This window comes from Nerophis lumbriciformis, linkage group LG36 (assembly GCF_033978685.3).
Source record: "Nerophis lumbriciformis linkage group LG36, RoL_Nlum_v2.1, whole genome shotgun sequence".
Taxonomy (NCBI): domain Eukaryota; kingdom Metazoa; phylum Chordata; class Actinopteri; order Syngnathiformes; family Syngnathidae; genus Nerophis; species Nerophis lumbriciformis.
The window spans coordinates 7,601,340-7,628,800 of NC_084583.2; the positions used below are offsets into that span (position 1 = coordinate 7,601,340).

At 38.2% G+C, this 27,461-nt stretch overlaps 1 protein-coding gene across 3 annotated transcripts in view; it reads left to right on the plus strand.

The window, feature by feature from the left end:
• The window catches only part of LOC133577032 (uncharacterized), a 120,012-nt gene that overhangs the window by 85,055 nt on the left and 7,496 nt on the right, over nucleotides 1-27,461 (plus strand). For all 3 annotated transcript variants that reach the window (XM_061930522.2, XM_061930524.2, XM_061930523.2), the window contains one exon: nucleotides 11,441-12,017. In XM_061930522.2, the coding sequence (XP_061786506.1) occupies nucleotides 11,441-12,017 (577 nt within the window). The remainder of the gene's footprint in view (nucleotides 1-11,440; nucleotides 12,018-27,461) is intronic.

Here is a 27,461-nt window from a genome sequence, read left to right on the forward strand (position 1 = left end):
GTTATGTGTGTGTATATGTGTAAATAAATGAACACTGAAATTCAAGTATTTATTTTATATATATATATATATATATATATATATATATAGATATATATAATAAAATACATATATATATATATATATATATATATATATATATATATATATACGTGTGTGTGTGTATATATATATATATATATATATAGCTAGAATTCACTGAACGTCAAGTATTTCTTATATTTATATATATATATATATATATATATATATATATATATATATATATGTCTTAATAAGGTTATCCAAAAAATAGTGCTCGATACCGTAGTAGAGCGCAATATATGTATGTGTGGGAAAAAAAATCACAAGACTATTTCATCTCTACAGGCCTGTTTCATGAGGGGGGGTACCCTCAATCATCAGGAGATGATGATTGATTGATTGATTTTTTTTCCCACACATACATATATATATATATATATATATATATATATATATATATATATATATATATATATATATATATATATATATATATATATATATGAAATACTTGACTTGGTGAATTCTAGCTGTAAATATACTCCTCCCCTTTTAGCCACGCCCCCGTCCCACCCCGACCACCCCCACCTCCTGAAATCGGAGGTCTCAAGGTTGGCAAGTATGAAATATTAACTGTCAGTTTACTGTACTGTGCCAACTGTACTACTATATGAGTACGTATTTTCTATTGTTTCATTGAAAATAAAACAGCAAAGTCCATTTGGCTGTCATCTGTTTTTAATTATGAGACACGATTGAGTCAAAATCAGGATTTTTTTTTTTCATGCTTGAAATAATAAATTGTTACTTTAAAAAAGTAGTTTTATACTTGTGAGTGTTGATGACACAGCTTTGCAACAGTTGATATTCTAGTTTCAAGCATGTTTTACTCAATATAGGTCATCAAATCTCAGCAACAAGCTGTAAATCTTACTGAGATCATTTAGGACCAAAACACTTAAAACAAGTAAAACACTCTAACATAAAATCTGCTTAGTGAGAAGAATTATCTTATCAGACAGAAAATAAGCAAATATCACCCTTATTTGAGATATTCAATCATACTTAGATTGCAGTTTTTGCAGTGCTGATAGGATATCGGCAAAAATCATACATACATTTATTATTTTGTAGTGTGGAATGTCAGAAAGGGCTTCATCAATTGAAGTTAGTCTAGCAGAGAGCAACACTTACCTATTTTTTATTAACCGTCTGGAATGGACATATGCTGTCTTTTAAGTTGAAGTGGAGTGGGTTTTTTCATTTTATTACTGCGTCATGAGACTTTGTACAGTATGTGTAAGTAATATGCAACTCTAATTGTTAAATACTTGTTTTTATTGACAAATGTCATGTTTTATTGCTTATTATGTACCGTATTTTTCGGAGTATAAGTCGCACCGGAGTATAAGTCGCACCTGCCGAAAATGCATAATAAAAAAGGAAAAAAAACATATATAAGTCGCACTGGAGCCAGGCCAAACTATTATTAAAAAACTGCGACTTATAGTCCGAAAAATACGGTATGTGTAGCTTGTGTGCTATTGTGTGCTGGGCTGTTGTGTAGCTGCTAGCTCCTAGTAGTCTGTAGCTTACCATGTATACCTTTTTGTAAATGGTTTCACTACAATACAAGACCCATGTGTGTGCCTGTTGGAGGACATTTAGATGTTAACTGGCAAATAAACGCGCTGCAGGGCTGCTTGTATTGGAGCGCTTAGTTGGAGATTTTAGGTCCTGTTTACACTGCACACCAAATCTGATTTGTTTGCCCTCAGGTGACACGGATCAGAATTTGTTTTGCTGGTCTAAACACTCCAAAGTGCTTCAATTGTTTTTCTTATTAGATTCTTGCCACGGAAAGACGCAGCCTGCTAGTGGAAGTAGCTACGTCATCACAATATCCAGTTTCAGTGAGCAAAGTATGTTTTCAACGGCCAAATTTTCGGTGCATGACTAGTCAATAGTGCACAAATATTAGTCTATATGTAATATATGAATATATGTTTTGATTCCGAAGAAATAGCGATTGTTGAAAGACCAGAATTGACGCTGCGGCGTATTTGCTTACCGAATTTTTCGGACTATAAGGCGCACTTAAAATCCTTTCATTGTCTCAAAACTCGACAGTGCGCCTTATATAACCCAGTGCGCCTAATGTACGGAGTAACTTTGGTTGTGCTTACCGACCTTGAAGCTATTTTATTTGGTACATGGTAAAATGATAAGTGTGACCAGTAGATGGCAGTCACACATTAGACACCTTTTTACCTGCACGCTGCCTCCCGCTGTTTCCGACATCTACAAAGCAATTAGCTACCGGCTGCCACCTACTGATATGGAAGAGTATTACACGGTTACTCTGCCGAGCTCTTGACAGCACCGACACTCAACAACAACACATCATTTGCACACTATAATTACTGCTTTGCAAAAAACATTTTAAACCCAAATTAGATAATCTTTTGATTGATTGATTGAAACTTTGTATTAGTAAATTGCACAGTACAGTACATATTCCGTACAATTGACCACTAAATGGTAACACCCGAATAAGTTTTTCAACTTGTTTAAGTCGGGGTCCACGTTAATCAATTCATGGTAATCTCCCACGGCACACCAGACTCATCATCATAACTCATCGGCGGTCACTCGAACGAGTATGACGATCTTCCTGGTAGGAGTGTATCTCTTTATGGAGGATGCCTGTGCGTGACTTTGTTTTACGTGGGGAAACTGGTGCACAGACAGTCACCACACGATCTTTGACAGAATCAGGTCAGGGTCCAGTGGCATGGAGTCCAAGACGACTGGGGACCCTTTTCTGCTGCAGCCTTCTTCCGCCATTGTGGTAGTTCTTAAATCTACCGTCTTTCGCCTGCTCCCCTGTTGAGTTCTTCACCGTATCCCTGGCTAGGGGGCAGTCAGGTACTAGGCCTTTGCCAAGGGCCACCTGGGGTAACAGTAGTAAAGTGGTTAACCTTCTAGTGCCCCAAGACCCCATAGAGGAGCCTCCACTGCCGGATGCACTTTAACGTCATGCCCAGGACATCAGACTATAAACACTGGAATAGAGAAACTGGAGATGTATAATGTTGTAATTGTATGCACGTTCGAAATAAACCCAAACCAGAAGTAGCTTTTCGGTAACTTTTATTACGTTATTGTTGAATTATTTTCTGGCAGGTGGAATACAGTAAGTGTATAAATAGGAGTTTGACAGTGCGAGGTATAGCCTGGCCCCTAAGTTGCTTTAGGACTGTAGCGTTGGCAAACTAACCTTTTTATGTTTATTTATTGGCAACATCTCAGTCCTCGACTGCAATTTTTTTATGACTTCTCCGAAGCGAACAAGCCAGGTTATGCTTCCTCAGTGTAGTGTAGCTGTAGATAAAACGTGTGCCTCAGGCCGGTACACACTGTAACTCCTTCTGCAGTCAAACTCATGTTTACGGACCAAAATGTAGGTTTTGACAAGTCTGTGGGAGAGTCTACTCAAGATTCCCTCTGATTTTCATTTGCACTTAGGTGTGCCTTCCCAAACGTAAAAGGGGAACATTATCACCAGACCTATGTAAGCGTCAATATATACTGTACCTTGATGTTGCAGAAAAAAGACCATATATTTTTTTAACCAATTTCCGAACTCTAAATGGGTGAATTTTGGCGATTTAAACGCCTTTCTATTATTCGCTCTCGGAGCGATGACGTCGGTGGGACGGATTCAAGTTGCACCAGTGGCCCAAAGATGCGAAAGTGGCAAGAAATTGGACGAAATTTGTTCAAAATGCGAGGCTGTGGGGAAAGCCGACGAAATGGTCAGTCGTTTGTTCCGCACACTTTACCGACGAAAGCTATGCTACGACAGAGATGGCAAGAATGTGTGGATATCCTGCGACACTCAAAGCAGATGCTGACATCAACTCCAAAACTGGACAGATCGGCTTTCAGGAAAAGAGAGCGGATGAGGGTATGTCTACAGAATATATTAATTGATGAAAACTTTATTCATTACTCGCGGTTTTACGTAAATTATTATACATAAACTGTGTTTACCAATAATTTAGCTTAAAAACATTTATTTTTTTCAATCATTCGAGTAGTCTTGTGTAATGCAGTATTTTGTGTCTATTTAGGTATGGTTAACCTGAGTGCTGAAATCGTGGAAAAATATATGTTCTTAGCGCGCCTGAAATGGGCTGTCACTCTCAAAGTGCATGTTGTTGCCAAATGTATTTCATATGCTGTAAACCTAGTTCATAGTTGTTAGTTTCCTTTAATGCCAAACAAACACATACCAATCGTTGGTTAGAAGGCGATCGCCGAATTCGTCCTCGCTTTCTCCCGCGTCGCTGGCTGTCGTGTCGTTTTCGTCGGTTTCGCTTGCATACGGTTCAAACCGATATGGCTCAATAGCTTCAGATTCTTCTTCAATTTCGTTTTCGCTACCTGCCTCCACACTACAACCATCCGTTTCAATACATGCGTAATCTGTTGAATCGCTTAAGCCGCTGAAATCCGAGTCTCAATCCGAGCTAATGGCGCTATAGCTTGCTGTTCTATGCGCCATGCTTGTTTGTGTTGGCATCACTATGTGACGTCACAGGAAAATGGACGGGTGTATATAACGATGGTTAAAATCAGGCACTTTGAAGCTTTTTTTTAGGGATATTGCGTGATGGGTAAAATTTTGAAAAAAACTTTGAAAAATAAAATAAGCCACTGGGAACTGATTTTTAATGGTTTTAACTCTTCTGAAATTGTGATAATGTTCCCCTTTAACCTTTTATTCCGGTGAAGCCATTTCTTTGCTTCAAAGGTGAACTGTGGCTGATGTATTGACCAAGGCAGCCAGAGTGCTGCATTAGAAACATGCAGAGTTATTACCGTATTTTCCGGACCACGGGGGGGTGCACCGGATTATAAGGCGCACTGCCGATGAGCGGGTTTATTCAGGTCTTTTTTCATACAAAAGGCGCACCGGATTATAAGGCGTAATAAATAGAGATGTCCGTAGAAAGAGTCACACGTTGTTTTGCAGACTCGTATTATTTTGTGATTTCTTTTAATTTATACGCTAGGCTAAGCCACAGCGCCTCAAATGTTATCTTTTTTTTGAAATCTGAATTTATTAGGAAAAACATGAAAAAAAAGAAGTATTTTCTGACTTTTTTGGCTTTTTTGCCGATATTCTGATATTGTCCAACTCTTAATTACCAATACCGATATCAACCGATACTGATATATACAGTCGTGGAATTAACACATTATTATGCCTAATTTTGTTGTGATGCCCCGCTGGATGCATTAAACAATGTAACAAGGTTTTCCAAAATAAATCAACTCAAGTTATGGCAAAAAATGCCAACATGGCACTGCCATATTTATTATTGAAGTCACAAAGTGCATAATTTTTTTTAACATGCCTCAAAACAGCAGCTCGGAATTTGGGACATGCTCTCCCTGAGAGAGCATGAGGAGGTTGAGGTGGGCGGGGTTGGGGGGGGGTAGTGTATATAGTAGCGTTCCTGAAGAGTTAGTGCTGCAAGGGGTTCTGGGTATTTGTTCTGTTATGGTTATGTTGTGTTACAGTGCGGATGTTCTCCCGAAATGTGTTTGTCATTCTTGTTTGGTGTGGGTTCACAGTGTGGCGCATATTTATAACAGTGTTAAAGTTCTTTATACGGTCACCCTCAGTGTGACCTGTATGGCTGTTGACCAAGTATGATTTGCATTCACTTGTGTGTGTGTGTGTGAAAAGCCGTACATATTATGTGATTGGGCCGGCACGCAAAGGAAGTGCCTTTAAGGTTTATTGGCGCTCTGTACTTCTCCCTACGTCCGTGTACACAGCGGCGTTTTAAAAAGTCATAAATCGTACTTTTTGAAACAGATACCGATAATTTTGAAACCGATACCGATAATCTACGATATTACATTTTAAAGCATTTATCGGCCGATAATATCGGCAGTCCGATATTATCGGGCATCCCTAGTAATAAATAAATGTAAAAGACTTCCTTGTGGTCTACATAACATGTAATGGTGGTTCTTTGGTCAAAATGTTGCATAGATGATGTTTTACACATCATCTTCAAGTCGCTTCAGGATGCGGCGTTTTGTGGGCAGTCTTATTTACATGGCTCACCTTCGACGGCGTCTTCTCCCCATCATCTTTGTTGTAGCGGTGTAGCGTGCAAGGACGGGAGTGGAAGAAGTGTCAAAAGATGGCGCTAACTGTTTTAATGACATTCAGACTTTACTTCAATCAATAACGGAGCAGCATCTCCTCATCCGTGGCTCACTAGTGCAACAACAACAACACCGGAAATGTGTCCCGTGAAAAACATAAACTCTAATAACTAAAGTTCCTTGGGTGAATAATGTAAACTCACTACACCGGTATGTTTTAGTGCTTTCATGGCGAGTTTACTTACTAAGTAAGAACTTTACACTACTTTATATTAGAAATGGCAACAGCGGAGGATGAATGTCCCATAACAAGAAGATAGAGAAAAAGAAGAAGCTTATAGACTACGGACTACAGTGGCGGACTTGCACACATTTTCAGGACTTATGCAGATCCCAAATACAGATCAGCAAGTACCAGAAGGTAAGAAAAGTTGGTTTTGCATAATATTGCGAAACAAAACGCCAGATAATATATCTGCTAATGGGTGCCATTTTGCAGTCCTTATACACACACCATAGTAATACTTGTACCTCTGACTACGGTAGCCGTAATGGGCCGACAATCCATCAAGCGGTGCGGCTTCAAAGTCATACTAAAACATTTTGACAGATTTTTGAGTGCCGTCTGTAATGTTCTTTATTTTCAATGGAACATTTAATGTTTTGGTGTTGCTTACTGGCGTCATCTTGCAGTCTACACGTATTTCTTATGTGTGACTGCCATCTACCGGTCACACTTATCATTACACCATGTACCAAATAAAATAGCTTCGAGGTCGGTAAGCACAACCAGAATTATGCCGTACATTAGGCACTGTCAATTTTTGAGAAAATGAAAGGATTTTAAGTGCGCCTTATAGTCTGAAAAATACGGTAATGTTTTTGTTGTGGTTACTAACAGTTTTGATCAATAAAATGATTGATGCAATTCCTGTCCTTGAAGCGTCTCCTCGACAGATGATAATTGAGCAGTGTTGACAAACATTATTTTATCCGTTAGGGCCACTCTCGTTGTCACCTGTCACTCAGTTGCATTGCAAAATCATACAGAATAAATTATTTGTTTATTTTGTTTAGAGTTCAGATGGGATTTTTGATTTTCTGCGCGACATATTTGCTGTGCGCAGACGACGCGTGAGCAGTGCGCACACTGCAAAAAGTCAGTGTTCAAAAACAAGAAAAAAATAATACAAAAATGAGGGGTATTTTATTTGAACTAAGCAAAATTATCTGCCAATAGAACAAGAAAATTTGGCTTGTCAAGACTTTCCAAAACAAGTCAAATTAGCTAACCTCAATGAACCCAAAAATATCTTAAAATAAGTATATTCTCACTAATAACAAGTGCACTTTTCTTGGTAGAAAAACTAAATATGAGACCTTTTTGCTCAATATGTTGAAATATATTCTTAAATTAAGAAAATGCTAGTGCCATTATCTTGACATAATGATATGCGCTCAGCATTACATTTCTTGAAACCAGCAAACTTATACTAAAAACTAATTTATTGTTCTTAATGGAAAGGCAACAAAGCAACCGCTTGTTACTCTCAGGGTCTCCTAGCCGCTCAGGCAAATCATATTGTCTAAAAATGCATTTTTCCATCCATAACATGACATCATCGCGCCAAGTGCGTGCTCTTTCAGTCAATTAGTGCGCATATATACAGCCCGGCCCCCGGCCAAAAAATGTTTAATTGTAATTTTGAAGAATTTATCTGAATGTGCATGAACTATTTCTGTTCAAAATAGTTTGAAATGTTTAAATATTAACTGTCAGTTTGCTGTACTGTGCCAACTGTACTACTATATGAGTACCTATTTTCTCTCGTTTCATTGAAAATAAAACAGCAAAGTCCATTTGGCTGTCATCTGTTTTAATTATGAGACACAATTGTGTCTAAATCATGTTTTTTTTTTTCATGCTTGAAATAAGAAATTATTACTCTAAAAAAGTAGTTTTATACTTGTGAGTAGGGATGTCCGATAATGGCTTTTTGCCGATATCCGATATTCCGATATCAACCGATACCGATATATACAGTCGTGGAATTAACACATTATTATGCCTAATTTGGACAACCGGGTATGGTGAAGATATGGTACTTTAAAAAAATAGTAATAATAATAAAATAAGATAAATAAATGAAAAACATTTTCTTGAATAAAAAAGAAAGTAAAACAATATAAAAACAGTTACATAGAAACTAGTAATTAATAAAAATGAGTAAAATTAACTGTTAAAGGTTAGTACTATTAGTGGACCAGCAGCACGCACAATCATGTGTGCTTACGGACTGTATCCCTTGCAGACTGTATTGATATACCGTATATTACCAAATAAACGCCCTTGGGCAAATAACCGCCCATGTCCTAATAGCCGCCCGGGGTTGTGAATTAACCGCCTCTTCCTAATAACCGCCTATGTCCAAATAGCCGCCCATGGGCTGTTATTTGCATAATTTAGATTCAAATGCTACTGGGGTTGCGTTTGCTGCAGTATTATTGTTTTGATGGTTTTATAGAGCAGTGTTTTTCAACCACTGTGCCGCGGCACACTAGTGTGCCGTGAGATATTGTCTGGTGTGCCGTGGGAAATTTTGCAACTTCACCTAAATGGTCCCAAAAAATATTTTTTTTGCAAATCAATAATTATAATATGCAAATAATGTGCCATTAACGAGTGTCTGTGCTGTGTTAACCATGTAATACTCCACGTCAGTAGGTGGCAGCAGGTAGTTCATTGCTTTGTAGAAGTCGGAACGCGTCGAGGATGGTTTGTCGTGATCCCAATATGCAGAGCACAGCGGCGTGCAGGTAAAACGGTATGCAATGATTAAACCAAAAATGAACAAAAGGGAAAGGAAAAGGCACTGAAGCTTAGGGATGGCAAAAAGCAAAACTGAACTTGCAACAACGTAAACAAAAACAGAATGCTGGACGACAGCAAAAACTTACAGCGTGTGGAGCAGAGATGGCGTCCACAAAGTACATCCGGACATGACATGACAATCAACAATGTCTCCACAAAGAAAGATAGCGTACGCACAACTTAAAATGGTCTTGATTGCTAACACAAAGCAGGTCAGGCGATAGCACTCAAAGGAAGGCGTGAAGCTGCGACAGGAAAACAAACAACAAAACAGGAAGGAAGGGTCACCAAAATAACAGCGCAAGACAGGAACTAAAGCACTACACACAGGAAAACAACAACACACTCAAAATAAGGCACGACGACCTGGTGGAGTTTCATTTTTGAACCTTTTCTGCTGGTGGTGTGCCTCCGTATTTTCTTTATGTAAAAAAATGTGCCTTGGCTCAAAAAAGGTTGAAAATTGCTGTTATAGAGTACTTGGTACCATAATTGTATTTTTCCTGTATGCTGCTTTATTTCAAACTTGGAGAACTGTAGCCTTTATTTTATTTAAGTGACAGTATTATTGTTCTGTTTTGATGGTGGGTTTTATACTTGAGTACTTGGTACCATAATTTTATTTTTCCCTGCTTTATTTAAAAAGTTTTATTTCTTTTTAGTATTGGTATTCTATTTGACAATTGTTGCACTACTGCCATGTTGAGGCCTTGTTGATCTCTTGTCTTGTGATAGCCTACCTCATATTGATCTCTTGTTTTTTTGTTTGTATGTTTACAATAGCTTTTACATTTAAAGTTTTTTGTACAAAAAAAATACTGAACAGTAACTATTGTAACCAAATAATGGCCTGATAACGGCTGGTGCAAAAATAAATAAAAGCCTTGTGCAAATAATCAATCAATCAATCAATCAATCAATCAATGTTTATTTATACAGCCCTAAATCACAAGTGTCTCAAAGGGCTGCACAAGCCACAACGACATCCTCGGTACAGAGTCCACATAAGGGCAAGGAAAAACTCACAACCCCAATGGGACGTCGATGTGAATGACTATGAGAAACCTTGGAGAGAACTGCATAAGTGGGTGACCCCCCCCCCCCACCCCCCCCCCTCTTCTAGGGGAGACCGGATGCAATGGACGTCGAGTGGGTCTGACATAATATTGTGAAAGTCCAGTCCATAGTGGATCTAACATAATAGTGAGAGTCTGGGGCGAAAGTCATATAGAAGTTTCTTAAGCGCGAAAATGACGACTAAAGGGGTGAAGCTGTGTTTTCATTTTATTTAGGAAGCATATATATTATTTATTATTAATTTATTTAGAATTTAACAATTTTAGCGCTGCGTAATTGTATGTTCATTTATTTTTCATCCCAGTCCCTTATTTTGCAGTATATTAGATTAGTAATTAGTTTTGTAATCAGCCTGACCAAAGCCTTGATAATGATCCTTGTGATTAACACATGATTTCCTATTATTTGACAAGGTTTATTCTGTTTACTAGGGGTGTAACGGTACCTGCATTTGTATTGAATCGTAACCGCCTGCTTCTTTTAAACGCCTGTCTCCAAAATCGATTTTGTGAAATAAACGCCCGGGCTACTATTTGGTAATATACGGTATATCGATATATAATGTGGGAACCAGAATATTAGTAACAGAAAGAAACAACCCTTTTGTGTGAATGAGTGTAAATGGGGGAGAAAAGTTTTTTGGGTTGGTGCACTAATTGTAAGTGTATCTTGTGTTTTTTATGTTGATTTAATTAAAAAAAAGACACACAAAAAAAAACGATACCGATAATAAAAAAAACGATACCGATAATTTCCGATATTACATTTTAACGCATTTATCAGGCCGATATTATCGGACATCTCTACTTGTGAGTGTGGAGGACACAGCTTTGCAACAGTTGATATTCTAGTTTCAAGCATGTTTTACTCAATATAGGTCATCAAATCTCAGCAACAAGCTGTAATATCTTACTGAGATAATTTAGGACCAAAACACTTAAAACAAGTAAAACACTCTAACATAAAATCTGCTTAGTTAGAAGAATTATCTTATCAGACAGAAAATAAGCAAATATCACCCTTATTTGAGATATTTCATCTTACTTAGATTTCAGTTTTTGTAGTGCAATTGCGTAGGCACGCACCTTAGAGGGAATGTTGATCCTATTCTACCACATTTTTGGCCTAAATTAAGCACTTTTGTGCATAAAAATGGCTAAGTGTACTAAAAATCTTGTTTATTGCGGTCAATTAACAGCAAGGGAGGACTAGAGTCCTAATGTTGTGATCAGTCCTCTTAACTGCATTTTCACGAGGTGCTTATTTTCCTGGTAGAACTCGACGGAAACCTCGAAGGAAATCAGCGCACCAGAAGCTTCAAATCCACCTTTGGAAAACTCCCCTGGCTCCACGGAGACGAGCTGTGTTGTCAGCAGCCTTTCAGTTCCCACCATCGTCATCTCTCCCTGCCAGCCTCTTCTGGAGCCGCCCGAGGAGGCGGAAAGGGAAAAGGAGCCCCACTCGTCTTTAAACTCGCACTCCTCCAGCAAAAGTTGTTCCGACGACTCCGAGAACCCTTTAGCGCACTTCAAAATGCTCATCAAGGGACTGACGCGGTCCAGGTCCCAGGAGTCTCTGGCCTCCGTCAGAAACCTCGGCGAGGAGAACCCCGACGACGACGGCCAAAACGGGGGACTTGAGGGGGAAGGCGCGGAGGGCCCGTCGTGGTTGCATCTCAGCTCCAGGCCGGCGAGGAAGGAGAAGGGGAACCCGAGGTTGTCCAGCGGGTGCACCAAGTCCAAAGGGAAGGAGTCGGGGATGGAGGACGACTCCCCGAGTGCCAGGAGCCAAGGCACCTGGGAGCAGCTGGAGGCCACTAAAGCCATCTTTGATCTGCTGAAGGAAATCTCAGGTTAGTTCCTACACGACATCACAGACGCCTCCTTTAGACATCTTCAGAATCAGAATAGTTTTTATTGCCATTGTTTGAGAACGGGTTCACAAAGAATTTGTCCTGGTGCAATCATGCAACATAAAACACATATAACACAGAATAGGTAATAAAATTAGCTGTAACTCAGCTTTCACCTATTTTTAGCTGCTTGAATGGAATTCTTTGTTGATGATGCCGCCTTCTGGCCTACGGCAAATAGACGCTTGAAAGCTAGCTAAACGCCGACAGCTGTCAAAAGCGGAAGGATTGCGTCGGCCGATAAAAGAAGTCGAGCTTGATTTGATGCTTGTTGGAAAAATAAAATGCAGAAAGTGACTTTCTGTCAACCGCTTTCAGTAAAAAACAGCTGAAAGATGACAGCATTGTTTTTAATGGGTCTTAAGTGCAGTCGAGTTTACCTGTCGCCATCATAAAACATTTTAGTAACTGCACAGGCAAAGTTTTAAAGCGGAGTTACTTAGTTTATAGTCTAGAGCAGGGGTGCTCACACTTTTTCTGCAGGCAAGCTACTTTTCAATTGATCAAGTCGTGGGGATCTACCTCATTCATATATATAATTTATATTTACTTATTTATGAAATATATGTTTTTGTTAACACGTTAAAGGTGTTTAATGATAATGCAAGCATGTTTAACACATATAGTTAATATTGTTAAAAAATTAAAGGTATTTAATGATAAAAAAAGTATGTTAAATACATATAGTTAATATTGTTAACAAGTTAAAGGTGTTTAAAGATAATGCAAGCATGTTTAACACATATAGTTAATATTGTTAACAAGTTAAAGGTGTTTAATGATAATACAAGCATGTTTAACACACAGTTAATATTGTTAACAACTTAAAGGTGTTTAATGATAATACAAGATTGTTTAATACATATAGTCAATATTGTTAACAACTTAAAGGTGGTTAAAGATAATACAAGCATGTTTAACACATATAGTTAATATTAACAACTTAAAGGTGGTTAAAGATAATACAAGCATGTTTAACACATATAGTTAATATTGTTAACAACTTAAAGGTGTTTAAAGATAATACAAGCATGTTTAACACATATAGTTAATATTGTTAACAAGTTAAAGGTGTTTAAAGATAATACAAGCATGTTTAACACATATAGATTCCTTTCTTTCATGAAGACAAGAATATAAGTTGGTGTATTACCTAATTGTGATGACTTGCATTGATTGTAATCAGACAGTGGTGATGATAACGTCCGCATTTTCGAATGGAGGAGAAAAAAAGTCCTCCTTTCTGTCCAATACCACATGAAAGTGGTTGCTTTTTGGCATCTTATTTGTCCAGCTTCCGTACTCCTTTGTATACACTTTACAAGAAATACATTGTCGGCAAACTCTGTAGCTTGCTAGCTTGTGCACGCCAGCTTTCTGAGACTCTTATTTTGTTAGTGCAACTGTGCAGTCGGTCTTTGGAGTTTTGACGACAGGTACGGCGCCAGAGTCTGTTGAAATAAAGTGTTTCTCGCCTTCCAGTCGGTAATTTTATTGAGCTGGCAGCAGCCAGCGTCATCTCAGAAGACCCTCGGGTGCCGTGAATGTCAATCAAGTGACGAAAGTGACGTCATAGTGAAGATTTATGATCGCTCATTTTTAGGACTATTTTTTTAATGCCTGGCTGGTGATCGACTGACACACCCTCCGCGATCGACTGATAACTCGCGATCGACGTAATGAGCACCCCTGGTCTAGAGCAGGGGTCGGCAACCCGCGGCTCCAGAGCGGCATGCGGCTCTTTGATCACTCTGATGCGGCTCAGCTGCATACTTGCCGACCCTTGGTTTATACATAGCACAAAGCAAAAAAAAACTTTGTATGCAGTGTCATTTCATTTTAAATTTTAAAATATTTTTGTGGCTCCCATTGTTTTCTTTAATTTGTGAAACTGGTCAAAATGGCTCTTTGACTGGTAAAGGTTGCCGACCCCTGGTCTAAAGCATGGGTGTCAAACTCTGGCCCGCGGGCCAGATTTGGCCCGCCGTGTAATTTCACTTGGCCCTTGAGGCGATATCAAATTAACACTAGAGCTGGCCCGCCGATTATATACAGCGGCGGTGTCGCGGTAACACCGCATTCACCGCTAATTCTCATACTTGCCAACCCTCCCGGGAGACTCCCAAATTTCAGTGCTCCTCCCGAAAATCGTCACATCCGCTTTTCATCCAGTCCAACGAGTGCTGGCCCAGTCACATATGTGCGGCTGCAGCGCACACACACACGTGAATGCATGCATCAGAGGTGGGACCAAGTCATTGCTTTGCAAGTCACAAGTAAGTCTCAAGTCTTTACCCTCAAGTCCCGAGTCAAGACAGGGCAAGTCCGAGTCAAGTCCAAAGTCAAGACTGGAAAGTCTCAAGTCAAGTCCCAAGTCCTGCACTTTGAGTTTCGAGTCATTTCAAGTCCTTTTACCCACAGACTAATATATTTACACAGATTGTGTATGCTTTTAAAACGCTGTATTTATTTATTAAAACAAGTGCATTTGAAATTGCAGGGAAAAAGATAGTGCTGACATTGCACTTCAAAATAGCACTATTAACCAGTCATTTTAAACATGTAACTCATTCCTTTACAGAATAAACACATTTGAAAAAAACAAGTGCAACTGTACTTATTTGCACAAAAGTGTTAACATTGTATTTCCATGGCATATTGCATTGTAACTAGTTCCACAGCAGTTTCTATCCTGTTCTTACCTTATCTCATTGATCTCATCTCATACTGTATGTGTGTTGATGTGTGCGTACACATGAAAAACATAAATATATGAACATAACAATGAACAGAGTTGTACTTTTTAGATGTCAGGACCCTATGCAATATGTACACATATTCTTAATATAGTATACATTTTAACTGACCTTTATTTGACTGTTTGTCTTTTTGGAGGTGGCTAAAATACGCCGTGCTGCTGACCGCCGTCTAACGTTACCTTACTGTGTGTGATACATTGACTAACGTAATGTTACTGTGTGTGATACATTGACTAACGTAATGTTACTGTGTGTGATACATTGACTAACGTAATGTTACTGTGTGTGATACATTGACTAACGTAATGTTACTGTGTGTGATACATTGACTAACATTACGTTACTGTGTGTGATACATTGACTAACGTAGCGTTATGTGTAGGTACCTCATGCAACCCTGCTTAAAAAAAAATCACTTGACAAAAAGTATGAATAAGGTAGCAAACTGCAGTGGACGCAACATATTGCCGTGTTTGCAATGACGTTATAACCATAGACATCTTATAAGTAGACGCAGCATTGGTTGCTGTGACGTGAGCAATTTGGCCGCCATCTTGAAGTGGTGATGAGGAGCCGGCGAGCAGCCTAAATTGACAGTTGACAGGTAGAAAACAAAGATGGTGTTCAGCGTTTTCCTGCTCAAATGAGCGGACTGTTGAAAATAGGAATCGGGGGATTACTTTTCACAAGTAAGATTTAACATTAACATACTATTGGTTGTATTTTATGAAAATAATATTACCACAGAGTTGAGAAGGATCAAAGATCTTCAATATTTGTATGTGAAAATCACAAAGAAATCTTCTGGAGGAGGATGACCCCCCTACAGGGGTTTGCTTTACAAACTTTCAGCCCCACCAAGAACAAAATTCACCAGCCGCCACTGATTATGATGCATTCTCATTTTAGGCAAAGTATAAGACAATACTTTCTTAACAGTATAATTGTAACCAGGAATAAGTCTTCAAGTAACAATATTCAAATACTAACATTGTTGGGTTAAACAGAATTTGGTTTTATTCTGAATCCAGTGAAACAGATTGGTGGTTTTAGCTGATATGAAGACTTTCAGGTGTTTATATATGTTTAAGTATTTGGCAGACGCTTTTATCCAAAGCGACTTACATAAAATAATACATATAAAACAATCACTGCAAACATTATCATTTAAGGGAAGAATGTAATAGAAAATATCAATACAAAGTGTCAAGACAGAATAAACTCTCTGCTGCTGCAGCAACAGAGATACAGTCTATAGGTCCCTAAGATATATAGATATCTAATGTATTCATACATTGTTTATGTAGGATACACACATATGTATATATAACCTAATCATATTGTTTCTTCAATTTAAAAATAGTTTACCGTTTTTTTCCCCCTTCTCTGGGATTATATTCCCAGTTTTGATCTCGGACGTCTGGTCACTTATCGTATAAGAATATTATATTACTGTTAAGCAAACTATGAATAATAAAACATGTGTCTGTTATCATAGCTACACGTATGACAAAAAGGCGTGTGAAAATCAGTGGTATTCAGTGAGGTAAGATGAATTAAATGCGCTGACAGTTCATTGCTCCTGCCAAATGAATTGCACTGAGTGGAGCGGATCACCACTCCAAGATGGCGGCCCCGCGCCTCGTCTGCGCCAGTAGGCAGTAGCGCTCTATGCTGCGTCTACTTATAAGATGTCTATGGTTATAACGTTAGCAGTGAGTTTGCAGCCTCACTGATTTAACTACGCAGCAAATAAAAGTCACGTTACTTAGCCAATAAACGTTATCTTACATTCAAAACTTACCCTTCTTTGTGCAACTTCAAATGTCGAACGAAGTTGGAAGTTGTTGCGTCTCCGTCTGTAATATTCGAACTGCGTGATTTGCATACGGCAATTCGTTTTTTGTTGACCAAGTCGTAGTTTTTATACCCGAACGAAACCAACTTTAACATAATTGTTTCTCACTGGCACGTTGTTGGACAACTCTTGTTCATTGGTTGTCCTGCAATTTGATTGGATGAATGCTGCGTGATGAAAACAACGTAGATCTAATTTGATTGGCTGTTGTACTGACAGCACACCAGCTGACAGGAACAACACGCTGATAGACAGACGAAGAAAATGAAAATTACGGAGCGCTCCCAAATAACTTTTTAAGCTTTGGATTTTGGGGAAAGTAGCAAGTCATGTCAAGTCATGTCAAGTCAAAAGGCTCAAGTCCAAGTGAAGTCACAAGTCATTGATGTTAAAGTCTAAGTCGAGTTGCAAGTCTCTTTACATTTTGTCAAGTCGAGTCTAAAGTCATCAAATTCATGACTCGACACTTCTGGCATGCATACTTGGCCAACAGCGATACAGGTTACACTGACGGTGCCCGTATAAATAACTTTAATATGCGCCACACTGTGAATCCACACCAAACAAGAATGACAAACACATTTTGGGAGAACATCCGCACAGTAACACAACATAAACACAACAAAACAAATACCCAGAATCCCATGCAACCCTAACTCTTCCAGGCTGCAATATACATCCCCGCCCCCCCAACTCCGCCCACTTCAACCGACGCACGGAGGAAAGGGAGGGGGGGGGCGGGGGTTTGGTGGTAGCGGGAGTGTATATTGCAGCCCGGGAAGAGTTAGGGCTGCATGGGATTCTGGGTATTTGTTTTGTTGTGTTTATGTTGTGTTACTGTGCGGATGTTCTCCCAAAATGTGTTTGTCATTCTTGTTTGGTGTGGATTCACAGTGTGGTGCATATTAAAGTTATTTAGACGAGCACCGTCAGTGTAACCTGTATCGCTGTTGGCCAAGTATGCATTGTATTTACGTGTGTGTGCGTGCTGAAGTCGCACATATTTTGTGATCGGGCCGGCACGTTGTTGGAAGGGATGAAAAGCAGACGTGACGACAGCTCGTGGAGGACGATAAACGCAGTGCCTTTAAAGCACGCCCCCAAGACTGTGGTCCGGGTGGACTACGAGGTATAATGACTGATGAACAACTTCGTTCGATAATGAAGGTTGCCTCAGCTCACTTTGAATTCTGCCTGGTGACACAAGATTTAATTACCATATTTTTTGGACTATAAGGCGCACTTAAAATTAAAAACTCGACAGTGCGCCTTATAACCCGGTGTGCCTAATGTACGAAATAATTACCGACCTCGAAGCAATTTTATTTGGTACATGGTGTTATAAGTGTGACCAGTAGATGGCAGTCACACATAAGAGATAATCGTAGACTGCAATATAAGTCAAGTAAACAACACCAACATTTTATGTTCCATTGAAAATATAGAACATTACACACGGCGCTCAAAAATGTATCAAAATGTTTTAGTAGGACTTTGGTAAGCTATGAAGCCACACCGCTTGATGGATTGTACTGTGCTTCAACATAGGAGTATTATTATGGTGTGTGTATAAGGTAAGACATATTATCTGGCGTTTTGTTTCACAATATTATGCAAAAGTGAAGTGAAGTGAGCCCTGCGATGAGGAGGCGACTTGTCCAGGGTGTACCCCGCATTCCGCCCGATTGTAGCTGAGATAGGCTCCAGCTCCCCCCGCGACCCCAAAAGGGAATAAGCGGTAGAAAATGGATGGATGGATGGATGGAAGTGACGTGAATTATATTTATATAGCGCTGTTCTCTAGTGACTCAAAGCGCTTTACATAGTGAAACCCAATATCTAAGTTACATTTAAACCAGTGTGGGTGGCACTGGGAGCAGGTGGGTAAAGTGTCTTGCCCAAGGACACAACGGCAGTGACTAGGATGGCGGAAGCGGGAATTGAACCTGGAACCCTCAAGTTGCTGGCACGGCCACTCTACCAACCGAGCTATGCCGCCCCAATATACATAACATATATATATATATATATATATGTTTGTGTGTGTATATATATATATGTATATATATATATATATATATATATCGTTCCTCCCAGATGCAAAACGGACAACTCCGGACAAAGCGTGAGGTCGGAAGATGATTTAATCCATAAATCATACACAGGTCAACATGCGGGAAACAAACAAAAGGAAAGCGTGCCGTTCGCACGAGAAGCTAAATAGCCAAAATTTAGCACAGGAATCATTAGCCAAGAAAGAAGGAATAGCCAACGTAACTGTCGCATTCGCAAACAATGAAGCCAGATCGAGTGTGGCGAGCAACGTGGATAAATAGCTCTCTGATTAGTGCCAAACACTAATCAGAGGCAGGTGTAACCAATTAGTACTCGTGGTAACCAAAACAAACCCAGAAGTGCACAAAACAGGAACTAAGGGAGTCCAAAACAAACAGAAAACACAAAACATAATCCGGACCACAGATCATGACAGGTACCTGCTGATGTGTTTTTGGGATCTGCATAAATACTGAAAAATTGCGCGCATCCGCCTTTGTAGTCCGATAATCTTCTTCTTCTTCTCTATCTTCTTGTTATGGGACATTCATCCTCCACTGTTGCCATTTCTAACATAAAGTAGTGTAAAGTTCTTACTTATATCTGTCAGTAAACTCGCCATGAAAGCACTAAAACATACCGGTGTAGTGACTTTACATTATTCACCCATGGAACTTTAGTTATTAGAGAGTTCCGGTCGTACTTGAAGATGATGTGTAAAACATCATCTATGCAACATTTTGAGCAAAGAACCATCATTACATGTTATGTAGACCACAAGGAAGTCTTTTACATTTAGAAAAAAATACTAATAATATTATAGAAGAGAAGTTTTTCCGTATGTTAGGGGAGACTATTTTAGCTGCGCTAGTGAAAGCTTCTGTACTGGATTTGGTCTCACGTTTATTTCCAAGGCTTTGGAAATAAATTACAAAATTCCTATTCTGTTTCTGGTGGTCCTTCTTACTCAGCTTATGTGTCATCAAAAGAACTTGGGAGTGACCAGCAACTTAAATTCCCTGGGAGGAACAACTGGTCCAAACGCAACAATTGTCAAATTAATCACACTTTTAATTTGGATTAAAAGGTTATTACTCGCTTGCATCAGCTGAAAAAAAAAAAGACACAAATGCAATTTTATTCTTTGAATGTTGCAACTTTTTAAAGGATTTCCCTGATTAATTTAATCAAAACCTGCTAATAGTTTATCCATAAGTCTTGTCTGGGTTTATTCGAAGTGAAATGAGTTTAGAGTGCAGAAGGGTCTCCTCACTCATCTGTGCAGGTAACGTCAAGGTAATGGAGCGTGTGCGGTCAGGATAAATTGTCTGATCAATCTGCATGTTGCCATGATAAATGACATCATTTAAAATACGCACGCTCATTATTTTTGACAGCCCTGATTTATATTCATGAACAGGTCTTGGATATTGAATTGTAAAAAAAAAAGAGATGAAATCTTCTATCACATTTGAGAGAGACCATTTTGTGGCTTTAGGGTAGAAAATGTAACATTTTTCTCATTTCAAAGGGGCATCGAGGGGTTAATTAAACATGGGGTGTCCAAACCTTTTTCCACTAAGGGCCACACTGGGGGCCATTTGGTGATTTTTCATTTTCAAAACCAATACAGTATATAGATATTTTTTTACCTTTAGGGCTCCGCTCAAGTTTGGTCCTGAGGACCGGGAAAGGTACCTGTCGTAATAATAATTTATATTTTTTCATTTAAAGCTTCAATCTCTAGAGCAGTGTTTTTCAACCACTGTGCCGCGGCACACTGGTTATCTAATTTCACCTATTTGGGTTCAAAATATTTTTTGCAAAGCAGTAATTATAGTCTGCAAAAATGATGTGTTGTGTCGTTGCTGTCTAGAGCTCGGCAGAGTAACCGTGTAATACTCTTCCATATCAGTAGGTGGCAGCAGGTAGCGAATTGCTTTGTAGATTTCGGAAACAGCGGGAGGCAGCGTGAAGGTAAAAAGGTGTCTAATGCTTAAACCAAAAATAAACAAAAGGTGAGTGCCCCTAAGAAAATGCATTGAAGCTTAGGGAAGGCTATGCAGAACGAAACTAAAACTGAACTGGCTACAAAGTAAACAAAAACAGAATGCTGGACGACAGCAAAGACTTACTGTGGAGCAAAGACGGCGTCCACAATGCATGACATGACAATCAACAATGTCCCCACAAAGGATAAAAACTGAAATATTCTTGATTGCTAAAACAAAGTAGATGTGGGAAATATCGCTCAAAGGAAGACATGAAACCACTACAGGAAAATACCCCAAAAAGCGAAAAAGCCACCAAAATAGGAGCGCAAGACAAGAACTAAAACACTACACAGGAGAACGGCAAAACACTCCAAATAAGTCACGGCTTTTTACTGTCAACTGAGTTTCGTTTCTTTTTTTAATGATTTCTGCTGGTGGTGTGCCTCAGGATTTTTTCAACGCAAAAAATGTGCCTTTGCTCAAAAAAGGTTGAAAAACACTGCTCGAGGTCAACTTCAAGTCGATTCATTTTTTTTATATTGTATACCCTTTTTCTCAAAACCCTGTTTTCTTTAGGTCAAACACACAAAATATGCAATATTTCCCCCCCTAAATATTGTTGAAAGTGGATTATTTAATGTGAAGTAATTGGAGCCTTAAATACATTATATTGCCAAAAGTATTTGGCCACTCATCCAAATGATGAGAATCAGGTGTCCAAATCACTTGGTGTATAAAATCAAGCACTTAGGCACGGAGACTGTTTCTACAAACATTTGTGAAAGAATGGGCCACTCTCAGTTGATCCAATTAGCCCACGTACAGTACGCAGAGAGCTTCATGGAATGGGTTTCCATGACCGAGCAGCTGTATCTAAGCCATACATCACCAAGTCCAATGTAAAGCACGTCGCCACTGGACTCTAGAGCAGTGGAGACGCCTTCTCTGGAGTGATGAATCACGCTTTTCCATCTGGCAATCTGATGGACGAGTCTGGGTTTGGATGTTGCCAGGAGAACGCTACATTTCGGACTGCATTGTGCCGAGTGTGAAATTTGGTGGAGGAGGAATTATGGTGTAGGGTTGTTTTTCAGGAGTTGGGCTTGGCCCCTTAGTTCCAGTGAAAGGAACTTTGAATGTTCCAGGATACCAAAACACTTTGGACAATTCCATGCTCCCAACCTTGTGTGAACAGTTTGGAGCGGGCCCCTTCCTCTTCCAACATGACTGTGCACCAGTGCACAAAGCAAGGTTCATAAAGACATGGATGACAGAGTCTGGTGTGGATGAACTTGACTGGCCTGCACAGAGTCCTGACCTGAACCCGATAGAACCCCTTTGGGATGAATTAGAACGGAGACTGAGAGCCAGGCCTTCTCCACCAACATCCGTGTGTGACCTCACCAATGCGCTTTTAGAAGAATGGTGGAAAATTGCTATAAACACACTCCGCAACCTTGTGGACAGCCTTCACAGAAGAGCTGAAGCTGTAATAGCTGCAAAAGGTGGACCCACATCATATTGAACCCTATGGGTTAGGAATGGGATGGCACTTCAGTTCATATGTGAGTCAAGGCAGGTGGCCAAATACTTTTGCCAATATAGTGTAGGTTAATAATTCATAACATTCATTTTAATTCATTATTATTTACTGAGCAAAGACAGTGTTGTTTTTTTTAAGTCGCACTAAAATTCTCGGGGATCCAAAAGGGCCCCACTAATATATATATATATATATATTTTTTTTTTTCCTTTCAACGCTTAAGTCTCTCCATCAAATTCAGGTCTATTTGTCGATTATAGTTACCGTATTTTCCGCACCATAAGGCGCCCTGGGTTAAAAGCCGCGCCTTCAATGAACGGCATATTTCAAAACTTTGTCCACCTATAAGCCGGTAAGCCGCATCTAACTGCGCTAAAGGAATGTCAAAAAAAACAGTCAGATAGGTCAGTCAAACTTTAATAATTTATTAAAAACCAGCGTTCTAACAACTCTGTTCACTCCCAAAATGTACGCAAATGTGCAATCACAAACATACGTATATCAACATGGACAGAGCTGCGTGAAAAAAGCCACCCGGCCTCTTCGCGTAAACTTAAACTTACCTTAACCACTCGCTCATCTTTTCTTCATCCATCCCTTCGAGTTAGCTTTTATGATGACGCCGGCTGGAAAGGTCTCTTTTGGCAAGGTCTTCCTTTTGAATATCACCATGGGTGGAAGTTTCTGGCCATTAGCATGGCAAGCTAGAACCACAGTGAAGGATGACTTCTCATTCCCTGTGGTGCGAATATTCACCGTACGTGCTCCCGTTATATCCACAGTGCGGTTCACAGGAATATCAGTTGCTGTGAAATAGTAATCCGTGTGCGGATGGAGAGATTGCGTCTTTTCATGAACCGGATCCCTGACGCTTAGTAGGAGCCATTTTGTGGTCTTTACAGATGTAAACACACAAAGGAAATGAAACGTACGGTATATCCGCGCGCTTTTTCTTCTTCTACGCGGGCGGGTGGTTGCTTACAGTAGAAGAAGAAGCGCTTCCTGTTCTATGGGGGCGGGTGCTTACCTTGGCGGTTGCTTGCGTAGAAGAAGAAGCGCTTCCTGTTCTACCGGGAAAAAAGATGGCGGCTGTTTACCGAAGTTGCGAGATCGAAACTTTATGAAAATGAATCGTAATATTAATCCATATATAAAGCGCACCGGGTTAAAAGCCGCACTGTCAGCTTTTGAGTAAATTTGTGGTTTTTAGGTGCGGCTAATAGTGCGGAAAATACGGTATTTACTTTTTATTTTAATGTTTTTTTTGTTTAGTTTGTTTTATAACCTTTCTGTCAAAGAAAACTTTATTTTATATGACAAACACACAAAATATGCAATATTTTCCCCCTAAAAATGTTGAAAGTGGATTATTTAATGTAAAGTAATTGGAGCCTTAAATAGGTTAATAATTCATAACATTCATTTTAATTTGTTATTATTTACTGAGCAAAGACAGTGTTTTGTTTAAGTCACACTACAATTCCAGGGGATCCAAAAGGGCCCCACTCATTAAAGAAATGTTTAAAAGGAAAAAAAAAAAAGGTAATTTTATTTTTTCCTTTCAACGCTTAAGTCTCTCCATCAAATTCAGGTCTATTTGTCGATTATAGTTAATTACTTTTTTTTCATGTTTTTTTATTTAGTTTGTTTTATAACCTTTCTGTCAAAGAAAACTTTATTTTATATTGCAAACACACAAAATATGCAAGATTTTCCCCCTAAAAATTGTTGAAAGTGGATTATTTAATGTGAAGTAATTGGAGCCTTAAATAGTTTAATAATTCATAACATTCATTTTAATTCATTATTATTTATTGCGCAAAGACAGTGTTTTTTTTTTTTTTAAGTCGTACTAAAATTCTCAGGGATCCAAAAGGGCCACACTCGTAAAAATGTTTAAAAGAAAAAAAAAAAAAAAGGTCTTTTTTTTTTTTTTCCCCTTTCAACGCTTAAGTCTCTCCTTCAAATGCAGGTCTATCCGTCAAATGTAAGTCTTTTTTTGTGTAGTTTGTTTTATAACCTTTCTGTCAAAGAAAACTTTTATTTTATATTGCAAACACACAAAATATGCAAGATTTCACCCAAAAATATTGTTGCAAGTGGATTATTTAATGTGAAGTAATGGGAGCCTTAAATAGGTTAATAATTCATAACATTCATTTTAATTCATTGTTTATTGAGCAAAGCCGGTATTTTTTTTTTTAAGTCTTACTAAAATTCTTGGGATCCAAAAGGGCCCCACTCATAATTTTATTTTTATTTTTTTCCTATCAATGCTTAAGTCTCTCCATCAAATTCAGGTCTATTTGTCGATTATAGTTATTTACTTTTTTTTCATGTTTTTTTGTTTAGTTTGTTTTATAACCTTTCTGTCAAAGAAAACTTTATTTTATATTGCTAACACACAAAATATGGAAGATTTCACCCAAAAATATTGTTGAAAGTGGATTATTTAATGTGAAGTAATTGGAGCCTTAAATAGGTTAATAATTCAAAACATTCATTTTAATTCATTATTATTTACTGAGCAAAGACAGTATTTAAAAAAAAAAGTCGTAGTAAAATTCCCGGGGATCCAAAAGGGCCCCACTTATAAAAATGTTTAAAAAAAAAAAAAAAAGGTCATACTTTTTTATTTTTTCCTTTCAACTTCAGGTCTATTTGTCGATTAAAAGTTTTTTACTTTGTTTTCATGTTTTTTTGGTTTGTTTGATTTATAACCTTTCTGTCAAAGAATACTTTATTTTATATTGCAAACAATATTGTTGAAATTGGATTATTTAATGTGAAGTAATTGGAGCCTTAAATAGGTTAATAATTCATAACATTCATTCATTATTATTTATTGAGCAAAGACAGTGTTTTTTTTGTTTTTTTTAAGTGACACTAAAATTCTCAGGGATCCAAAAGGGCCCCACTCATAAAAATGTTTTTAAAAAAAAAGGTCATATTTTTTTTATTTTTTCCTTTCAACGCTTAAGTGTCTCCATCAAATGCAGGTCTATTCGTCAAATGTAAGTCTTTTTTTTTTCTTTTTTTTTTTTTTTTTTGTTTAGTTTGTTTTATAACCTTTCTGTCAAAGAGAACTTTATTTTATACTTCAAACACACAAAATATGCAAGATTTTCCCCCTAAAAATTGTTGAAAGTGGATTATTTAATGTGAAGTAATTGGAGCCTTAAATAGGTTAATAATTCATAACATCAATTTTAATTCATTATTATTTATTGAGCAAAGACAGTATTTTTTTTTAAGTCGTACTAAAATTCTCAGGGATCCAAAAGGGCCCCACTTATAAAAATGTTTAAAAAAAAAAAAAAAAAGGTCATACTTTTTTATTTTTTCCTTTCAACGCTTAAGTCTCTCCATCAAGGTCTATCCGTCGATTGTAAGTCTTTTTTTTTTTCATGTTTTTTTGTTTAGTTTGTTTTATAACCTTTCTGTCAAAGAAAACTTTTATTTTATATTGCAAACACACAAAATATGCAAGATTTCACCCAAAAATATTGTTGCAAGTGGATTATTTAATGTGACGTAATTGGAGCCTTATATAGGTTAATTCATAACATAATAATTCATTATTATTTATTGAGCAAAGACAGTGTTTTTTTGTTTTTTTTTAAGTGACACTAAAATTCTCAGGGATGTAAAAGGGCCCCACTCATAAAAATGTTTAAAAGAAAGAAAAAAAGGTCATTTTTTAATTTTTTCCTTTCAACGCTTAAGTCTCTCCATCAAATTCAGGTCTATCCGTTGATTGGTCATATTTTTTTATTTCAGTTTTGTCTGCGTCGAGGTACTCGATGTCCGTCCTTGGCTGTCAGCAGGCAGGGTCTGGAAACAAACTACTGATACGAGACAACTCGCGATGGAACATTACAAGTTGTGCCTTTGCACAAGTAAAAAAAAGTACAACCTTCAGCACAATTGACAATAACTATAGCAACGGCCTTTAAGCATAAGAGTTGTGTGTTAACTTATACATAATTATTCCAACACCCCCCCCCCCCCAACACATTTTTTCTCTCAATGTGGCCCCCGAGTCAAAATATTTGCCCAGCTCTGGTTTAGTTAGTTTTATGCCCTTTCTGCCAAAGAAAGCTGTATTTTATACGCAAAATATGCAATATTTCACCCCAGAATATTTCAAAGTGGAATTTATGCGAAGTCATTGAAGGCTTAATTAGGTCAATAATTCACAACATTGATTTTGATTCATTATTATTTTTTGGAGCAATGGCCGCCTGCATGGCATCTCCGTGTTATTAGAGTCAAGACGTACATATTGTACACATACATTCACTGTACAAACATACATGTACACATACGTGTACATATACATTCACTGTACAAACATACATATACTGTACATATACATTCACTGTACAAACATACATATACACATACATGTACATATACATTCATGCACATAATCACATTTCATCAATCATATATTAACGTTGTTGCCCTAGGGCAGGGGTCGGCAACCCAAAATGTTGAAAGAGCCATATTGGACCAAAAATACAAAAACAAATCTGTCTGGAGCCGCAAAAAAAAATTAAAAGCCATATTACATACAGATAGTGTGTCATGAGATATAAATTGAATTAAGAGGACTTAAAGGAAACTAAATGAGCTCAAATATAGCTACAAATGAGGCATAATGATGCAATATGTACAATCATATAGCTAGCCTAAATAGCATGTTAGCATCGATTAGCTTGCAGTCATGCTCTGACCAAATATGCCCGATTAGCACTCCACACAAGTCAATAACATCAACAAAACTCACCTTTGTGCATTCATGCACAACCTTAAAAGTTTGGTGGACAAAATGAGACAGAAAAATAAGTGGCATAAAACGCGTCCTAGAAAGTTATATATGTAAACAAACTACGGTGAGTTCAAGGACCGCCAAAATTAGTGGGACAAAACGGCGCTCGCCAAATACTCGAATCAGTGAAGCATGTTTAATACAAACAGTGGGATTTATAACAATTAGGGAGGTTTGTGTCATGTTTGTCCTCCTACAGAAACCATATTAACACAAAAAATATATTTTTTCCCCCTCATCTTTTTTCATACATTTTCGAAAAAGCTCCAGAGAGCCAGTAGGGCGGCGCTAAAGAGCCGCGGGTTGCCGACCCCCGCCCTAGGGTAAACTGGGTATAACAC